This window comes from Heterocephalus glaber, unplaced genomic scaffold (assembly GCF_053883595.1).
Source record: "Heterocephalus glaber isolate CG9 unplaced genomic scaffold, H.glaber_assembly_v1.0 deba00001442, whole genome shotgun sequence".
Taxonomy (NCBI): Eukaryota; Metazoa; Chordata; class Mammalia; order Rodentia; family Bathyergidae; genus Heterocephalus; species Heterocephalus glaber.
Window position 1 is genome coordinate 1752898 of NW_028258296.1, and position 15046 is coordinate 1767943.

The following is a 15046-nucleotide window of genomic DNA, read 5'->3' on the forward strand; positions in this document are numbered from 1 at the left end:
ATGATATATTTTTCAGACTGGGTATAAAGAATAACATTGGTCTAAGTATAAAACTGAGATAAATCACTTTTCTTATATCAAGAAAAGATGCTTGGTATAACACAAACTGTCTTAACTGTCCTACTATTAAAACATATTAAAGTTAACTTTAAAAACAACACTAACACATCTTCAAATTAGCACTACCTTTTCTATAACTTCTTTACATATATTAGAATAAGATTATAAAAGCATAGCACCTGGCCTACAGAAATCAGTAAGATGTTAAGACATTCCAGATGTACTAAAGCAAAAAAATCTGTAATTAATATTCCTGAGTTGATGAAAATATTTTCATGTGGAAGAATAAAAATGGAATAGAAAGAAAAAATATCTATGAATACAAGATACTTTTAAAAAATTCTTTGGGATAAGATTATTCTAAAGGCCCAACCCCCTACTACATGCATTACCCATACACTGATCTCAGAATTGTCACCTTAACGCTCACACAAGCATGTCTGCAGAATATTCTTTCAATAAAGATAAATATGTGGACGCTTTCCATGCAATTTTTACAATTCAGACACAAAGCTGTTTCAGAAGGATTTTGTGGCAGCTCCTATATACATAACCACTCATAAGTATTTAAATTCCTTTGAATTCTCTTTAAGCCTGATTTGCTTTATATTTATTCTTCCTATGTAGGAAAAACCAAAGGGCATATAAATTAAATTACAAATGTTAACAGGTATTTAAGTAAAATAGAAAACTCTGATCTTTATACCAAAGGGAAAATATTAGTGTGCAAAAGTAGCCCCATATTTTTGTCCAAAATAAGTAGAGTTATAGGGCTGGGGATTTAGCTCAGTGGTTTTGCCACCTGCTGTGCAACCACAAGGACCTGAGTTTGATCCCTGGTACCAAAAAAAAAAAAAAAAATGAGTTTTAAAGAAAAATGCTTTTGGTGCTAAAGAAACTTGGAAGTTTCTAATTTTAAAACATTCTTCAGAGTTATTTCAAAATTTAATAGATAAATGCCAGGGATTTAGCTCAGTGGTTTCATCGCCTGCTGCGCAAGCGCAAGGACCCAAGTTCGACCCCCGGTACCAAAAAAAACAAAACAAAAACACTATTTGAAAATTTAATAGACAAATATTTAACTGACTTCTACAGCAAACAAAATCTTTCTAGCTGGATTAAATTAATTCAACCAAATTCTGATTAAGACCATCAGTAAGCCAGTGGGGGAAGGCAGCAGTAATAATCAGGGAGGGGCGCTGCATGGGAAATAAAACAGTACCTGAAAAATTAATAACTGGTGATTGTTATTTTTCAAAATGTCACACACATACACAATATATTCCTATTTTTAAAATGCCATTTTCTAGCTGCATATCAGAGGCTTCCAGTTTAAAACAGTATTCCAATACTTTCACAGTGTGGCCCTTTAAACACGTGGAGATGGCCAGCGCCCCAAGTCTGTGTCAGTCTGCATGACAGGAAATACTGTCCTGTGTGCGGTGTATCTTAGTGGCCTCCTGGAAGCAGACAGGATCGGGGTGTGATCTGAACCCCAAGGGGTTGGGGCTCGCTGTTCTCTGGACCCGGACAGTGGATTTTATCAATGCAGCCTAAAAGTGAACTACCTCTCCCTAGGTACCTTCTCACACTGACATGCAGCTTGAGGAAAACAACTACTGAGTCTCTCCTGCTAGCTACTGTTTATCTCAGTAACAGGAAAATAAACAGAAATACAACTGCTCCTCGAGGATAAAAAAGGTAGTACAAAGTGATCTATGCTATCATGGAAAGTGGCAGCAAGAAAGGAAGAGCCATGTTGTTGAAACCAAGTGACAAGCGCAGCAGAGATGGGATTCTACATCCCAAAGAGCCGGGCAAGTGGAGGCTGGAGGAAGGAGGGACGCTCCAGCGGAGAGCAGGAGAAAAAGGCAGTTTATGCAGAGCACAGCATGCGTTGCAGAACTGCTCATCCATTCCAACAGTTACTGAGTGCCTACCGCGTGTCAGCAAAGTGTCGCAGACACCTGTGATGAACCTGTGAGCAAGGTGATGAGGGAGGCAGCCAGGGCGGGCGGGACTCGGCCAGAAGGCAGCAGCCTGGCAGAGAGGGAGGAGGTGTGGGCTGCTTTGTGCGGCCCCTGGGGAGAGGACAAGGCGAGGCAAAGGCCCTGGTGCCAGAGCCTGCCTGTGTGAAAGGTACAGGACAGTGGACCCCAGCGCTGAGGACAGAGGAGCGGCCACAGGGAGTCAAGGAATGTGAGAACAGTGTGCTGTGTGTGTACTGGAGTGGGGAAGGGGACTGCAGGCCATGAGGCCTAGAACAGAAAAAGGGCAGAGTTTGAAAAACTTCAACTGTGAAAGTCTCTCGCCCCCAGCCTACCCAGTAAGCAAGGGCAGAACCACAGCTGCGCCATGGAAAGACATCCACAGACAAGAGTTAAGGTACCCACGGTGCACGTTTCGATCTCAAGCAGAGTAACCCCACTTCCAATGTGATCTAGTGGAGTTTAAGTGTAATAAAGCTAACCCCAACGTCTCGCCTCTCTGGAGATGGTACTATACCTCTCTGGGCCAGGATACTCCCTTTAAACGTGTTACAATCTTTTTAAAAATGGAGACAGTGTCATGTCACTATGTTGTCAACATCTAGAGACTGTTTTTTGTGAAAAATGTAAACATGGAATAGCATACTTCTGAATACAACCTGATCACTATTTGACAAAAGACGGATGTATCTTTTGAAAATACATACATACACACAAAATATGAAATGGTTAAAAAACTTTTCATATAGAAATCAAACATTCCTGTTCTGAAAATAATTTAAAATGGACTGTATGGGAGACATTATTTATTTCCTATTATTTCAAGAAAAATAAAAGGGCTCTGGGAAAAGTTAAGATAAAAGTGGATACTACACTAGCAGAGGCAGTAACAGCCACAGAACTCCTGAAGGCTCACAGTGTGTTATTCTGTGTGGTACAGACCACCACACTGCTAGATATCAAGTTTCAGAGTTACCCTTCACAGGTATTCATGTGGGCTTTCATTCTCACTCTCTAAAAGCTTTGCTAGCTCAAACAGTTTGTATGGAGCCAAGGGACACAATGCAAATGAAACATACTGCCATTATATAAGCCCAGAGGGCTTTTCCTGGAAGTCAAGAGCATTACTAATTCAAAGAGAGTTTCTACAACATATAAATTATCCTTACTGACTCTCAATCTAGGCAGAGTTCTGACAGGATACTAAGAAATTAGATAAGAAACATGATTTTAGAAAAAAATGAAATTACTGAAGTTTTCACAGAGTCAAAAAGAAAAATATTCACAAGATAGGAACTTACCACAATAGACAATAGTAAAAGTAGGGAGTAGGGTCAGCAACCAGGGGCAAGAGAGAAGAGAAAACAGAAAGCATTTTAATTAGGGAAATTTCAAAACAATTAAGCAGCAAATGGCAGCAAACACATTTTTAAAATGCAAGCATCCATTTAAGTTTTACAAGGGAAAAGCAAAACAAACGTGCAACAAATTTAGAAGCTACAAAGCTAAAGGTCCAGTAAAAAGTAGTGACAAGAATATAAACAAGAAAATAAAGTCTGTGTGACTTTTACCATGCAATCAACATGATGAAAGAATGGTATTAATGTCATAACCAGTGAAAATTACACCTTTCAGGGGTCGATTTAGCAGTGAGTAGACTAGTAATAAACTGCTCAGAGGTTTAAGTCTTTCTAATTTTCACTATACATCTAATTTTCAATGAATTGTATTGCACATCAGAATATCCATATGGAACTTTCTCATAGGTAACCATATCATCTTAGGTATTACTAAGATCATATATGTTCACACTAGAAAGCTAAAGTAGACATATAAATCCTGGCTTCATCTAAAGAAAAGTAAAAGGCAGGTACTATTTCAGAAATGGAAGATAACTTAGTTGGAACATTTATTTCTAAGATTTTCTATTTGGGTCCTCAAACAAGGATTTCAATGCAGAACCAACCAGAGAACTCTCTAAGCTATTTAGTCAACATAAACTTGACTACAAAATGACAGGCAAAGCACACAACTTTATATATACCCCTAACTTTAAATAAACCTGATTTACTAGTACCTAGCTTAACTTCCTTATAATAAATTAGTGTATAATTCTTTCCTTCACAGAAAGATATAAACCAATGTTTAACAATTCTTCCTGGCCATTTTCAGGTAAAATTTGATTCATATTAACTATACAACCAAAGCACAAGTAGTCTCTATGACATACCAATGAATCACTGTCAGAATATGAGTTCAAATTAAATTTCAATGTCCCTCAATCTCTTTATACCTTCCCCCAACAAAATGTAAATGGGAAAACTGCATTTCTTTCCTCACTAGGACTTACACTCAATGCAAAGTGACCCAAGATCAAGTTAATACAGTATTTCATCAATTCTAAGACACAATTTTTGTCTGCATTTTGATCTCTGTAGTTGGCATTCACCTTTCAACTAATTACTATACAGATTTTTTTTCTCTTAAAAATGTAAATTAATAGTATTTCTTATAAGTGATGGTATCTTAGATCAGATAAAATATAGTATTTTCTATTTATACCTCTGAGCAATAACACATAAATCGACCTCTGTAAAATGATGTGAAACAATATTGTTAAAAAAAGGAATCTGTGTGTAAATGTTGATGAAAGAAATGCTTCAAAGGATAAAAACAAACTAAAGTGATGACAAAGTGGCTCATTTACCAAAGAATCTCATTAGTGTAACAAGGATTTTCATGCACTGCCTACAACCTCTTAATAATAAATTTCTTAAAATAACTTACAGTTATTTCAACAAAATTTCTTTGGTTAATGAATTCAGTTGATAGCACATAGCAACAGAACACCCACAGCTAGCACATGTGGGCAAAGCATTGGCATAACAAATCTGATCAAATCAATCTATTAGTGTCTTTAACTAACTAAAGCATTACCTACCTCCCAGCCAGTACTCTGTATAATAAAAAGTAAAAAAATCCAAGTCATAAAAAAAATGTTTAAAAGGAACAACAACGGAAAAAAAAAGGCCAAAGGAAGTTCAATAGTGTAAGGCACCATACCACAAATTCTCTTCCAGGAATAGAAGATGACAACATATTTAAAACAGCACATTCTTTCGGTTAATATCCAGAATAATTTAATAAACTATTTCAAAACCTAGAAGCTAAATTTTGCCTTTTAAAACCTTTAAGTTTTTCTTAAGTGAAAAAAATTACTTTTTAAGTGAAAGTACAAATTTTTGGGAAAGAACTAGCTGTTGTTCTATTTATGTGTCTAGATTAGCTCTCTAAGGTGAGCTGCACTTCACGGAAACAGCCACGTTAAACCGCAACACAAATGGCAATTTTGCTCAAATGTCACTGACACAAATGGATGACAGTTTCTTGGACACTACTAGCTCCAGATCTTCCAGACCTGATATGCATAATTTGTGGTTTACGGCTCTGGAAGTTGGGAGGAAGTTGCTTTCATAGTGTATGGACAACTGACTAAAAGATCCTCCTGTTAGCATCAGGAAACCTAGTCAACCTTTTTTTTTTTTGCAACTTGTGTATTTTAGGAGACAACAAGACAGTCCCATCTTAACAGATTAGCAGCCCTATTTTACTTTCAGATTATACCAATTCGCTTATAATAGACTAGCCCACAGGGGAAGAGAGAAGAGGCCAAGCTGAAAGACAATCAAATAAGACTAGTAATAATACCCAAGTGCATCATCACTACTCCCCCTTGTTCCTGGAGGAGGTGGCAGCAGTAACAGCATGGGTACACAAGGAGGGGAAGAGAGAAGTGCAAGGGGGAGGAGGCTCCGAGGATATTTCAAGAATTCAGCTTCAATAAGATCAGCTGCTAGTGGTCTACTTCATTTGTAAACCAAGTTTAATTTGATTCTAATTTGGGTGATAACACGTGGCTTACATAACCATAGTTACAATTACAGCACATAAGACACTGATTTTACTATTTTCACTAAGTATTACATTCATATCACAACTGTATCAAAGACAATTGAATGCAACTAGGAAGGTTAAAGTTCAGTTGCAGGCACTAACTTAAATGTAAACTTTTTGGCAGTGAAGGAACAGATATCAATTTTAAAATCAAATTCAATTATAAACTACTTTGTGAAACAAATCAAAGTTTAAAAATTTGCTAATTAGTAATTTATTTTTATTTATTTATTTTTTAGTAATCTATTTTTAAAAATCTTATGGAAAGTTTATAATGATCATCATTTACTTTAGGGAAATTCACTGTTTATTAATAAGACTCTCTTTAGCCATGAACGATCATTTTGACTACTCATTTCAAACTTGATTAAAAAGGTCCTTTCACAGGATCTAGTTTGACACAAGTACAAAGGAACACTAAGGCTTTTAGACAGTTTTTTTTCCACTTATACTACAGCTATAAATTAGAATAATTACCTGATGGACAATTTTGCTGAATGCTTCTTGAAGTTTACCATGAATTGTGGATAGTTTCTTTGCATCCCGATTAGCTTCATGAATAGGAATAAGTACTTTGTAAACCTCATTAACTGCTTCATACATGCCAGCCTATGAAAATAATGTTTATAAGATAGTGCTTTCTTTTTACATCAATAAGAAAATAAAATAATTACATTTTATAAATTCACAATTTTCTATTAAAACAATACCACTGAAATTTTTCTGATTAAGATATAAAAGCAAACCATTATTTTTAACTGTATTAAGCCTTAACAAAAGATGCTTACACTAGCTGTCATCCCCTCTGGATGGGCAGATAGTATACACGTGCATATTTACAGTTCCATATAATCTGAGAGGCCATTCTGCTTCTATCTACCCACAATTACTTCACCAACGTAAATGTGCTTATACGTGCATATGTTTACTGAAGTGTATGCACTCCTGCAGAAACTAATTCTGAGCAGAAGAGTAAAAGAAATTCAATTATGATAATGGTCAGAGACCCCGAATTCTATACTCAGATGTCCTGCAGCCTCCTGGGAAACTAAAATCATTTACCTTTTCACCTATAACCACGTTGAGGCCAAGATGTGCTTATACTGGCCTCAGCCCTTACCCTGGACAGTGCGGTGGCACTGGAGAGAGGAGAGAGAGGTTTCCAAAGCCAGCAAGTTCTCACTGCTTCACAGACCAGCATTTGCCAAAGAGACAAACACAGGGCCCTTGTATTTTCCAGTTAGCTCACAGGAATATATCTAAGTAGTAACATAGCTGAAATACTGAAATATTTTCAGCATAACTTAAATGTCTTACTTTAATTAAAAACAGACTAAAAAGAATAAAATTCATAATTTTATAACATGTAATTACATGTACAGTGTATGTAGTTATGATTAAAAAGAAAATTACAAGCAAAAGAATTTCTGTAACACAGGCCACCGTCCCCTGATCTAAATGCACTACTGTGAATTATTAAAATTACACACATTCTGGCCGGGAATTTAGCTCAGTGGTTTTGCTGCCTGCTGTGCAAACAGAAGGACCCAAGTTCGATCCCCGGTACAAAAAAAAAAAAAAAAAAAAAAAATTACACACACTCTGCTATGTTTCTAAAAATATTCTATTGATAGCAAAAAAGCTTTTCCTCTGTTAGTTCCTCCCGTTTGGGGAATGGAATTGCGATGGTCAAGGTCCCTTGAGTTAAGATATTTTAAAGAGATTTAATATTTTAAGTTGTGAAAAATATTCTTAAAGAATCTCAGAATCATTGCATTTAAATGAGCTGGTTCTAAATGCCAATAAAGATAAAGACAGTGACAACAGCCGGTATACTAGTACTTACTTGGAGACAGGCACTTTACACATATTAACTGATTTAAACCAAACAACAACCCTAAGGTAGGAACATTATTAGATATATTTATCAGGAAAGAAAAGGGAGGCACCCAAGAGACTGAATAATCTGTACTTGAAGTAACACAGCTATTAAGCAGCTGAGCCAGGATTTGAACTCCAGCAGTACACCTTCTAAATCTAGGTCCTGAGCCAAGACCTTAGAGGACAGGGGCGAGGGATGGGGAAGAAGCTCGGCACTGCGCATCACCTCAGCTTCGCTCCTAATCTGTCATGAACCTCAGTGTCTCCTAAACCTGGTCTGGGACACTGAACACTAAGCAGAAAAGCCACAGAAAAGAGGCTATCAGCAGGTTCAAGGAGCAAGCAGGGTCTGGCTACCTTTCCCCTGCTAATAAACACTCCACTGAGGCTCCACCTGACTGCTCAGTTCTTCACATACAGATGGGGAAGAGGACTGGCAACAGGAGGGCAGTCAGGCAAGGAGTCAGGATGCAGTTCCTAAAGCTCCTCATGGGGAAGCCCCAGGTCTCCATGTAAAGGTCACCATGCACCCAGTGGGTACCACACACCGGGAAGAAAGAAGAATCTGCATTTCACCCAGCAGACCAGCCCTTGGAATAGGGCCATGTTAGTCTACCCAAACAGAACTTAAATTGCTCACAGAAGTTTTGTTTTATTTGGTTCTGTTTTTTTATCTTACAGCAGTGATGGTGAACCTTTTAGAGCTTTCAATGATACAATCAGCCTGCTGCAGAACACATAGATCTGTCACCACTACCTTAAAGGCTTTAGAAAATATTTTTTGGTATATGTTTTGTGAACCAAAAATATCCATCTATGTACTGCTTTATATGAAAAACACTGAGGACAATGACAGGTTATTATGATAAAAAGGAGTAAGCAATGGTGAATCTAGAAAAGAAAATTTATTCCTAAACAGTTGTAAAAGTACTTGGAGGAAATTATCTCACAGGCAAGGCAGGTCACAAGGCAGAGAATAAATATGCTCATCACGGATAATTTAGAGGTTGCAAAACTGTAGAAAGAGAAAGAACAAGAGTCATCTACCATAGAGAAAGAAGCAGCTGCTTGTTCCAGCAATCCCACAAGTCCTGACTCAGTAAAGTATTTTCCAGAGCAGATACCTTCTTCATCTGGAGATACAACATCATCTGACACTGCAGACTCTTCCAATACATTAGATGAAATATTCTAGGGGGAGAGATGAAGAAGGTTTGTAAACTGGAATTAATTTTCTAGCATGAAAAATGTACATGAAGCAAGAACTGAAGGTGAAATTTAACTTTTAGATTAGATCTTAGAAAGAAAAGGATGGGGTAACCCGGTGGCGGAGCATTTGCCTGGCGTGAGCGAGGCCCTGGGTTCTGTACTCAGCACTGGAGGGAGGGGGGTGAGGCTAAATCTCTAACAACTTCTGTATTTTGAGGACGCCATCAAAATGACAATACCATTTCTAGATAATTGTTCTCGCCACAAAAAGTTATGAGACAGAAAATTTGGGCTAAATAAGTGATAAATGACATAAACTTCTTCCCCACCCCACCCCGATAGGGTCTCACTATGTAGTTCAGGCTGGACTTGAACTCATGCCGATCCTCCTGCCTCAGCTTCCTGAGTGCTGGGATCACAGGTGTGTGCCACCACGACCACCTGATGACATAAACTTCTAAGGAGACTTACACAGTTTTTCTTTTCAATTTAGTTGATCCCAAAACTCTACATGGGAAATTAGGTACAAAAATGTCTCTTGGCTGGCCTAATAAATACTGAGTTAATGAAAAAAGGCAGGTGTAATAAAAGTGGTCTTATCTGGTGAGACTGAGATCAGCCACAATTTCTAAAAAACGGCATGCACATACCTTAAATATTTGATTTTAACCTAAACACGTACAGCGGAAGTACACTAATTTGTCAATTTTTGAAGTAGGTCTAAAGTCTTTTCTTTAAACAGTAGAGTAAAACTTGATTTTGGAGGATTCTCAAACTATCCTAGATTTTTAGGAAATTTTCCCTCATTTTTTTTGTCTTGTCCAAAATTAATTAATAGCAACTGTTTTGAAGAGTCACCTTTACTGAATCTTTGCAAAACATTCAAGTTAGTTTTTAGAAACAGTAGCTTTCTTTCTGCATTCTGATGCTGTCGCAAGCCATGATATTTAACTAAATTTTATAATATTCCAAACCTGCCTTAACAGGTTTTGAAGAAAAGTAAGGTTAACCGACTCTTGCTACATAAAGACTTCAATGGATGGTCAGAAGTTTGTACCCTCCAGAGAATGCACCACCATCTGCCAGGCAGGGGATGCAGAGTGTCAGTTTATCTGGTGTGCTAAGTAAAAGCCAAGGGAGGGCTGGGGATTTAGCTCAGTGGTTTTGCTGCCTGCTGTGCAAGCACAAGGACCCGAGTTCGATCCCCGGTACCCCCCCGAAAAAAAAGCCAAGTGAGTTTTTCAACTGAATTCTGGTTCCCAGTATTTTGAGAGTAGTACATCTTCAACGATGCTGATGTCTATATCACTACCAAGTGGTAAAGGGAGAGAAGAAATATATACAGCACTGCTAATTCAGAGGTAAGAAACTGTGGAAACAAGTCGCAAAAAGTATTCTTTTAAAATGCATTAACAACAATTAATGACTTAAGTTTCTGCATTTTTTTCTTACAAACTGAAGGACTCCAAACATTATAGTGAGCGGTAGCTAAAACCAAAGAGAGCCCTGGCAGATTCCTACCTGAAATGTCACACATCCGACAGGCAGGTATTTGCGGTCCTCCAGCATGCTCAGATACTCTGCCACAAGTGCTGCCGAGTGGACCAGGCACTGTGCAGCCTCAGCATGATTGCTTCGCTCTGAGTGCTTGCCAGCCATGTTCTGCAACCAGGTCAGCCGCAGGTCTGGAGAGGTCTGGTAACCCTTGGCAATTCTAATCAGAACAGAGATTCTTCTCAGTTAGCATGTCCTTCCCAACCCAGGAGGAGTTTAGACAGCATGTTCAGAGTTCACCTAGACCGGCTTCTGTCCCACACACCACGTACTAAGACCAGCTCTTAAATGGTGTGAAAAGCACTGAGAAGTCCCTGTGGGCCATGGACTAGACTGTACCAGTTTGGGTGGGGGCCAAAGGAGACAGGCCTTATTAAAACCTGGCCACTAAAGAAGCAAGGGAAAGGTCTGGGGGGTGATGTATTCATTCTGGGAATACAGAGAAGTTTTATACTCATGCAAAAAAACCAAAACATAAATGTAGTTTCACTGTGTCACCTTTATTTTAAAAAGAATAAAACTGTTTTATGTCTATAATTCAGAAATTCTGAAATTTTATTACTGCATCTATTAGTATACAACAGGAATTACAGATTTCTCAAAATTTGTCCTTAGAAATACTACATGTAGTCATAACTATGCTTAAAATTGGGACAATTAGGGCCAGGGATTTAGCTCAGTGGTTCCGGTGCCTGCCTCGCAAGCGCAAGGTCCCGAGTTCAATCCCTGGTACCAAAAAAAATGGATCCCAGGACTTGCTAGGAAGACTGAGACCCAGGACAGAGGGTGTTAAATATGTATCATGATTATCTTTTACAAAAGCGAAGGGTACTAAGAGTTGGAGGGAGCCGGAAGAAAGGAAGAGAAGGGGATACAAATATTAAGATGTGTTACGTACATGGGCCAACTCCTCAATGAATGCAGTCACTACATACTGCAAACATGTACTAAGAAAAAATAAATAAAAGTCCTCTAGTTTTTGATAATCAATTAATATACTGAACTGTGATGCAAAGTTGCTGAAAAAAGTGACAGGAAAGATCTGAAAAAGCAGCCTGGGAAAAGCACCATTTGGTTTTGTTGGAGACAGGATCTCTCTATGCAGCCCAAGCTTGCTTTGAACTTGCTGTGTAACAAGTCTGGTCTCAAACTCACAGTTCTGCCTCAAACTCCTCAGTGACTATTCAATCTATCATTTAAAAAATAATTTTAATAATTTCTGCATATTTATTTTCTTATCTAATGTGAAATCCACTACACAAAGAATAAGTGAATCAAACAAGCACTACCTGTACATCAGATCGACCAACATTTCAGGGTCCTCCTGGTGCTCCTTCATTTTAACAGTATCAGAAAGGATCATATGCAGATTGAAAACCAGATCCTGGACCTGCAGCATAACACTGTCATTCATTATCACTAAGATACCTTGGGGGACTTTCAGATAAACATCTGAAGATTCAGAACAAAGCATAATACTGATGCAGTTCTACAGAAGGTAAGTATGCTGGGATATGGTAAGTGAAGGATAGTAAACTACATAAATTCCTTTTCAATTCTTTCATCTGGAAACAAATAGTGCTATAAAGTAGAAATAAACAGTAGGGATATAAGAAACATAAGATTAAAAAAGGAAAATTTTCTACTATGTTTCTGATTTTACTGAAAGGTAATTTGTAGAAACTTAATTTTTAAGGCAAATTACTATTTAATAAGTAAGGATATTTCATCAGAAAACTTTGTCTCCATACTGCCTAAGTCTACTGTTCCATTTACAAAAGCACAGAAGTAAACATCAAAGAACTATTCCAAAAGGAAGGGTAGCTTAATAGTCTCTGATGCACAAGATATACAAAGGATCCTCTAGCAAAAAACACTGAGTCTAGAAAAGTACTCATTTCACAAGCCTGTTTCAATTAACAACTTAGAAATAATCTGACCTGATCAGGAAATGTCGTTTCCCTCAACTCCAGATCTTCTTCGGCATATGTCAATATTGTCTTTAGAGAACGTCTTAAAAATTCTTCATTAAAATTCTGAGATGTGCCGACCAAGGAGGACAGTGACATTGTTACCTGCATCTTAACCCTGGCAAAGTTCTGTAACAGAAATTATCAGGTCAGTATTTAATACAGGAAAGCCTCAAGTGAAAAGAGCTCTTTTTCCACACTAAAATAAAAACAGTATCTGGTAAAAAAAAATATTATTTGGGCAAAATATTTTCATAAAGTAATGAAACATATATGTTGAAATGTTATTTTATAAAGGACATAAAACTTAGAATTCTGCTACATATTCTACAAAACAGTGTTTTCAAAAAAGCCATGTGTTTGAACTGAATGAGATAGTGTGCCTTTTTGTTTGTTTGCTTGTTTGTCTATTTTTGAGACAAGGTCTTGCTATGTAACCTAAGGTAAAATCTTTTATAGTGATGGCTTTCAGAGTTCCTAACTTATATTCTTCCCTTTTTTAGTGTAAGTTCATTTCTGTTGTACCAATTCTGCATTAAACCACTCAAGAGATTAATGATCATTAATGATTATTAATGTTAACCTACTAATCGCCAAACCCAAGTTACTTTTTGTCAGTGCTGTATCCCGTCTGGCGTGCTTCCGCATTAAAAGTTACTGTTACTTTCTCTTGGTCCTCTCTCCCCTCATCTCCAGTGGCACTACTTTCTACTGGTTTTCCTATTCTTTATTCACTCCCCTTTCCCATCTACTTCATTCCTTGCTTGTCTTTATTGAATGCTAGTGTTCTCAAAATTCTCTCACAAACCGTCTTTACACCTTAGAAATGCTCTAAATAGCCTCACTGATTCCTTTCCCTTCCACTAACATCTTTTAGTCTTTAGCTTATATTTCTCTCTGGAGCTGCAGACTATTACATTTTACCAGGCAGCTCCATCTGGAGATTTTGTGAGTACTCAAGGTCTACATGTCTGACACTTCCCTTCCTAACGGCTATCCCTAAACTGAAGGGTCATTTCATACTCATTCTTCCTATCGAAAGTCCACCCACACCAACCATCTGCTGATCTGGTCCACTCTGCCCTTTCTCCATTCCTAGCAACCCTGCATTGGCTTACACCCTCACCATTTCTCAGGTGGGTTACTGGAACAACTCCCTAGTTTATCTCCTTTTCCCTTGTATGCCTCAAGTCCATCTTCTAAGTAGCACCAGGGATATTTTTGTAAAAAGCACATCTAAAGAGTCACTCTTCTCCTTAAAATACTCCAGTTGTTCCCCTTAGCATTAAGGATAAAATTCAAATCTTCAACTCAATAAATATGTCCAACTGTCTAGTGGGACATGAGAGTGATTAGTATCTGCCACCTCTCACACGAGTCTAGGTTTCTGAAATCACAGCCTGATCGTATTACTGCCTCCCACTATAACCATCAGGACGCGCTGGAGTCTGTGCGCACCATTCCCTCCACTGCTCCCCATGTCTTGCCCATTGTGCCCGCCATCTTCCTCACTTAAAACACCCACCTGCCTCCCCGTCTGTCTGCCTGGGGAACTCAGCACCCTGGTTCAAGCACCTGCTCTTTCTGAAATTCCATCTCTGATTACAGCTCCTTCTGTGTGCACTCACACAGCACTCTGTGCTTTTCTCTCACGCTGCCGACACATTCAACACCTGCTCAGAGAGCCTTACTGCTCCTTCTTCTACTTAGTTTATATAATCCGCACAGAACCATCTGAAATTGGTTCATCTATTGTTAGATGAGCACTGCTTATTCGTATCCTTCCCCATCAGATGCTAAGTTCCTTAAACAACTAGACTATCCCTTTATCTATGGTTGTGCAATGCAGGACACAGTTCAATACACTTCAGTATTTATTGAATAAATAAACTACACAGATCACTGCCACTTTTAAGTTACCCATTCCTTTATAGAGCCATTACCTGATACTAATCTAATTAACTGCCTCTTCCTTCTATTGTAGAGCTTTCCTAAAACAAGAGAAAAAAATGTACCAAGAAAACTCTAAGTACCATCAAATTGTAGAGATTTTATCTTTAAAACTAAATAAGATCTATAAAGTAACTAGAACATTATGTTCTGGATTAAGGGGGATCTGGCACCAGGAAAAGTAGAGCAGTGTGAAATAGTACTTTTCCACTTCACCTAAAATTTCAGACAAAAATAAAAAATGAATAGGAAAAACCATCATATATTTCATCTTCATCAAAATGAGGATAATGATGTAATCCATGGATTCGAAAAATCCAAAAAGCTTGCCAGGACAATCTAACATAGGAAGTAGTTCCGCTGTAAGGCAAGGAAGTGAAAGCAAATAGTGAGGTATCCTAGGGCACAGATTGTAGAACAAATGGAAAAAACATTCCTTTAAATAATAAACTTGCTTTGAAATGGTAAAACTGTCTCGAG

General features: G+C 37.9%; 1 protein-coding gene across 17 annotated transcripts in view; it reads right to left on the minus strand.

The window, feature by feature from the left end:
* Positions 1–15046, minus strand: part of Dock7 (dedicator of cytokinesis 7) — a 198422-nt gene that overhangs the window by 13840 nt on the left and 169536 nt on the right. For 10 of the 17 annotated variants that reach the window (XM_021255642.2, XM_087212805.1, XM_021255636.2 and 7 more), the window contains 6 exons: positions 12587–12745; positions 11936–12036; positions 10614–10806; positions 8931–9074; positions 6480–6611; positions 4990–5004 (listed from right to left, as the gene is read on the minus strand). In XM_021255642.2, coding sequence (XP_021111301.1) covers positions 4990–5004; positions 6480–6611; positions 8931–9074; positions 10614–10806; positions 11936–12036; positions 12587–12745 — 744 coding nt within the window. Of the gene's footprint in view, positions 1–4989; positions 5005–6479; positions 6612–8857; positions 8899–8930; positions 9075–10613; positions 10807–11935; positions 12037–12586; positions 12746–15046 lie in introns of those variants that run through there. The other 7 variants (XM_021255643.2, XM_021255637.2, XM_087212803.1 and 4 more) reach the window with 4 other exon arrangements.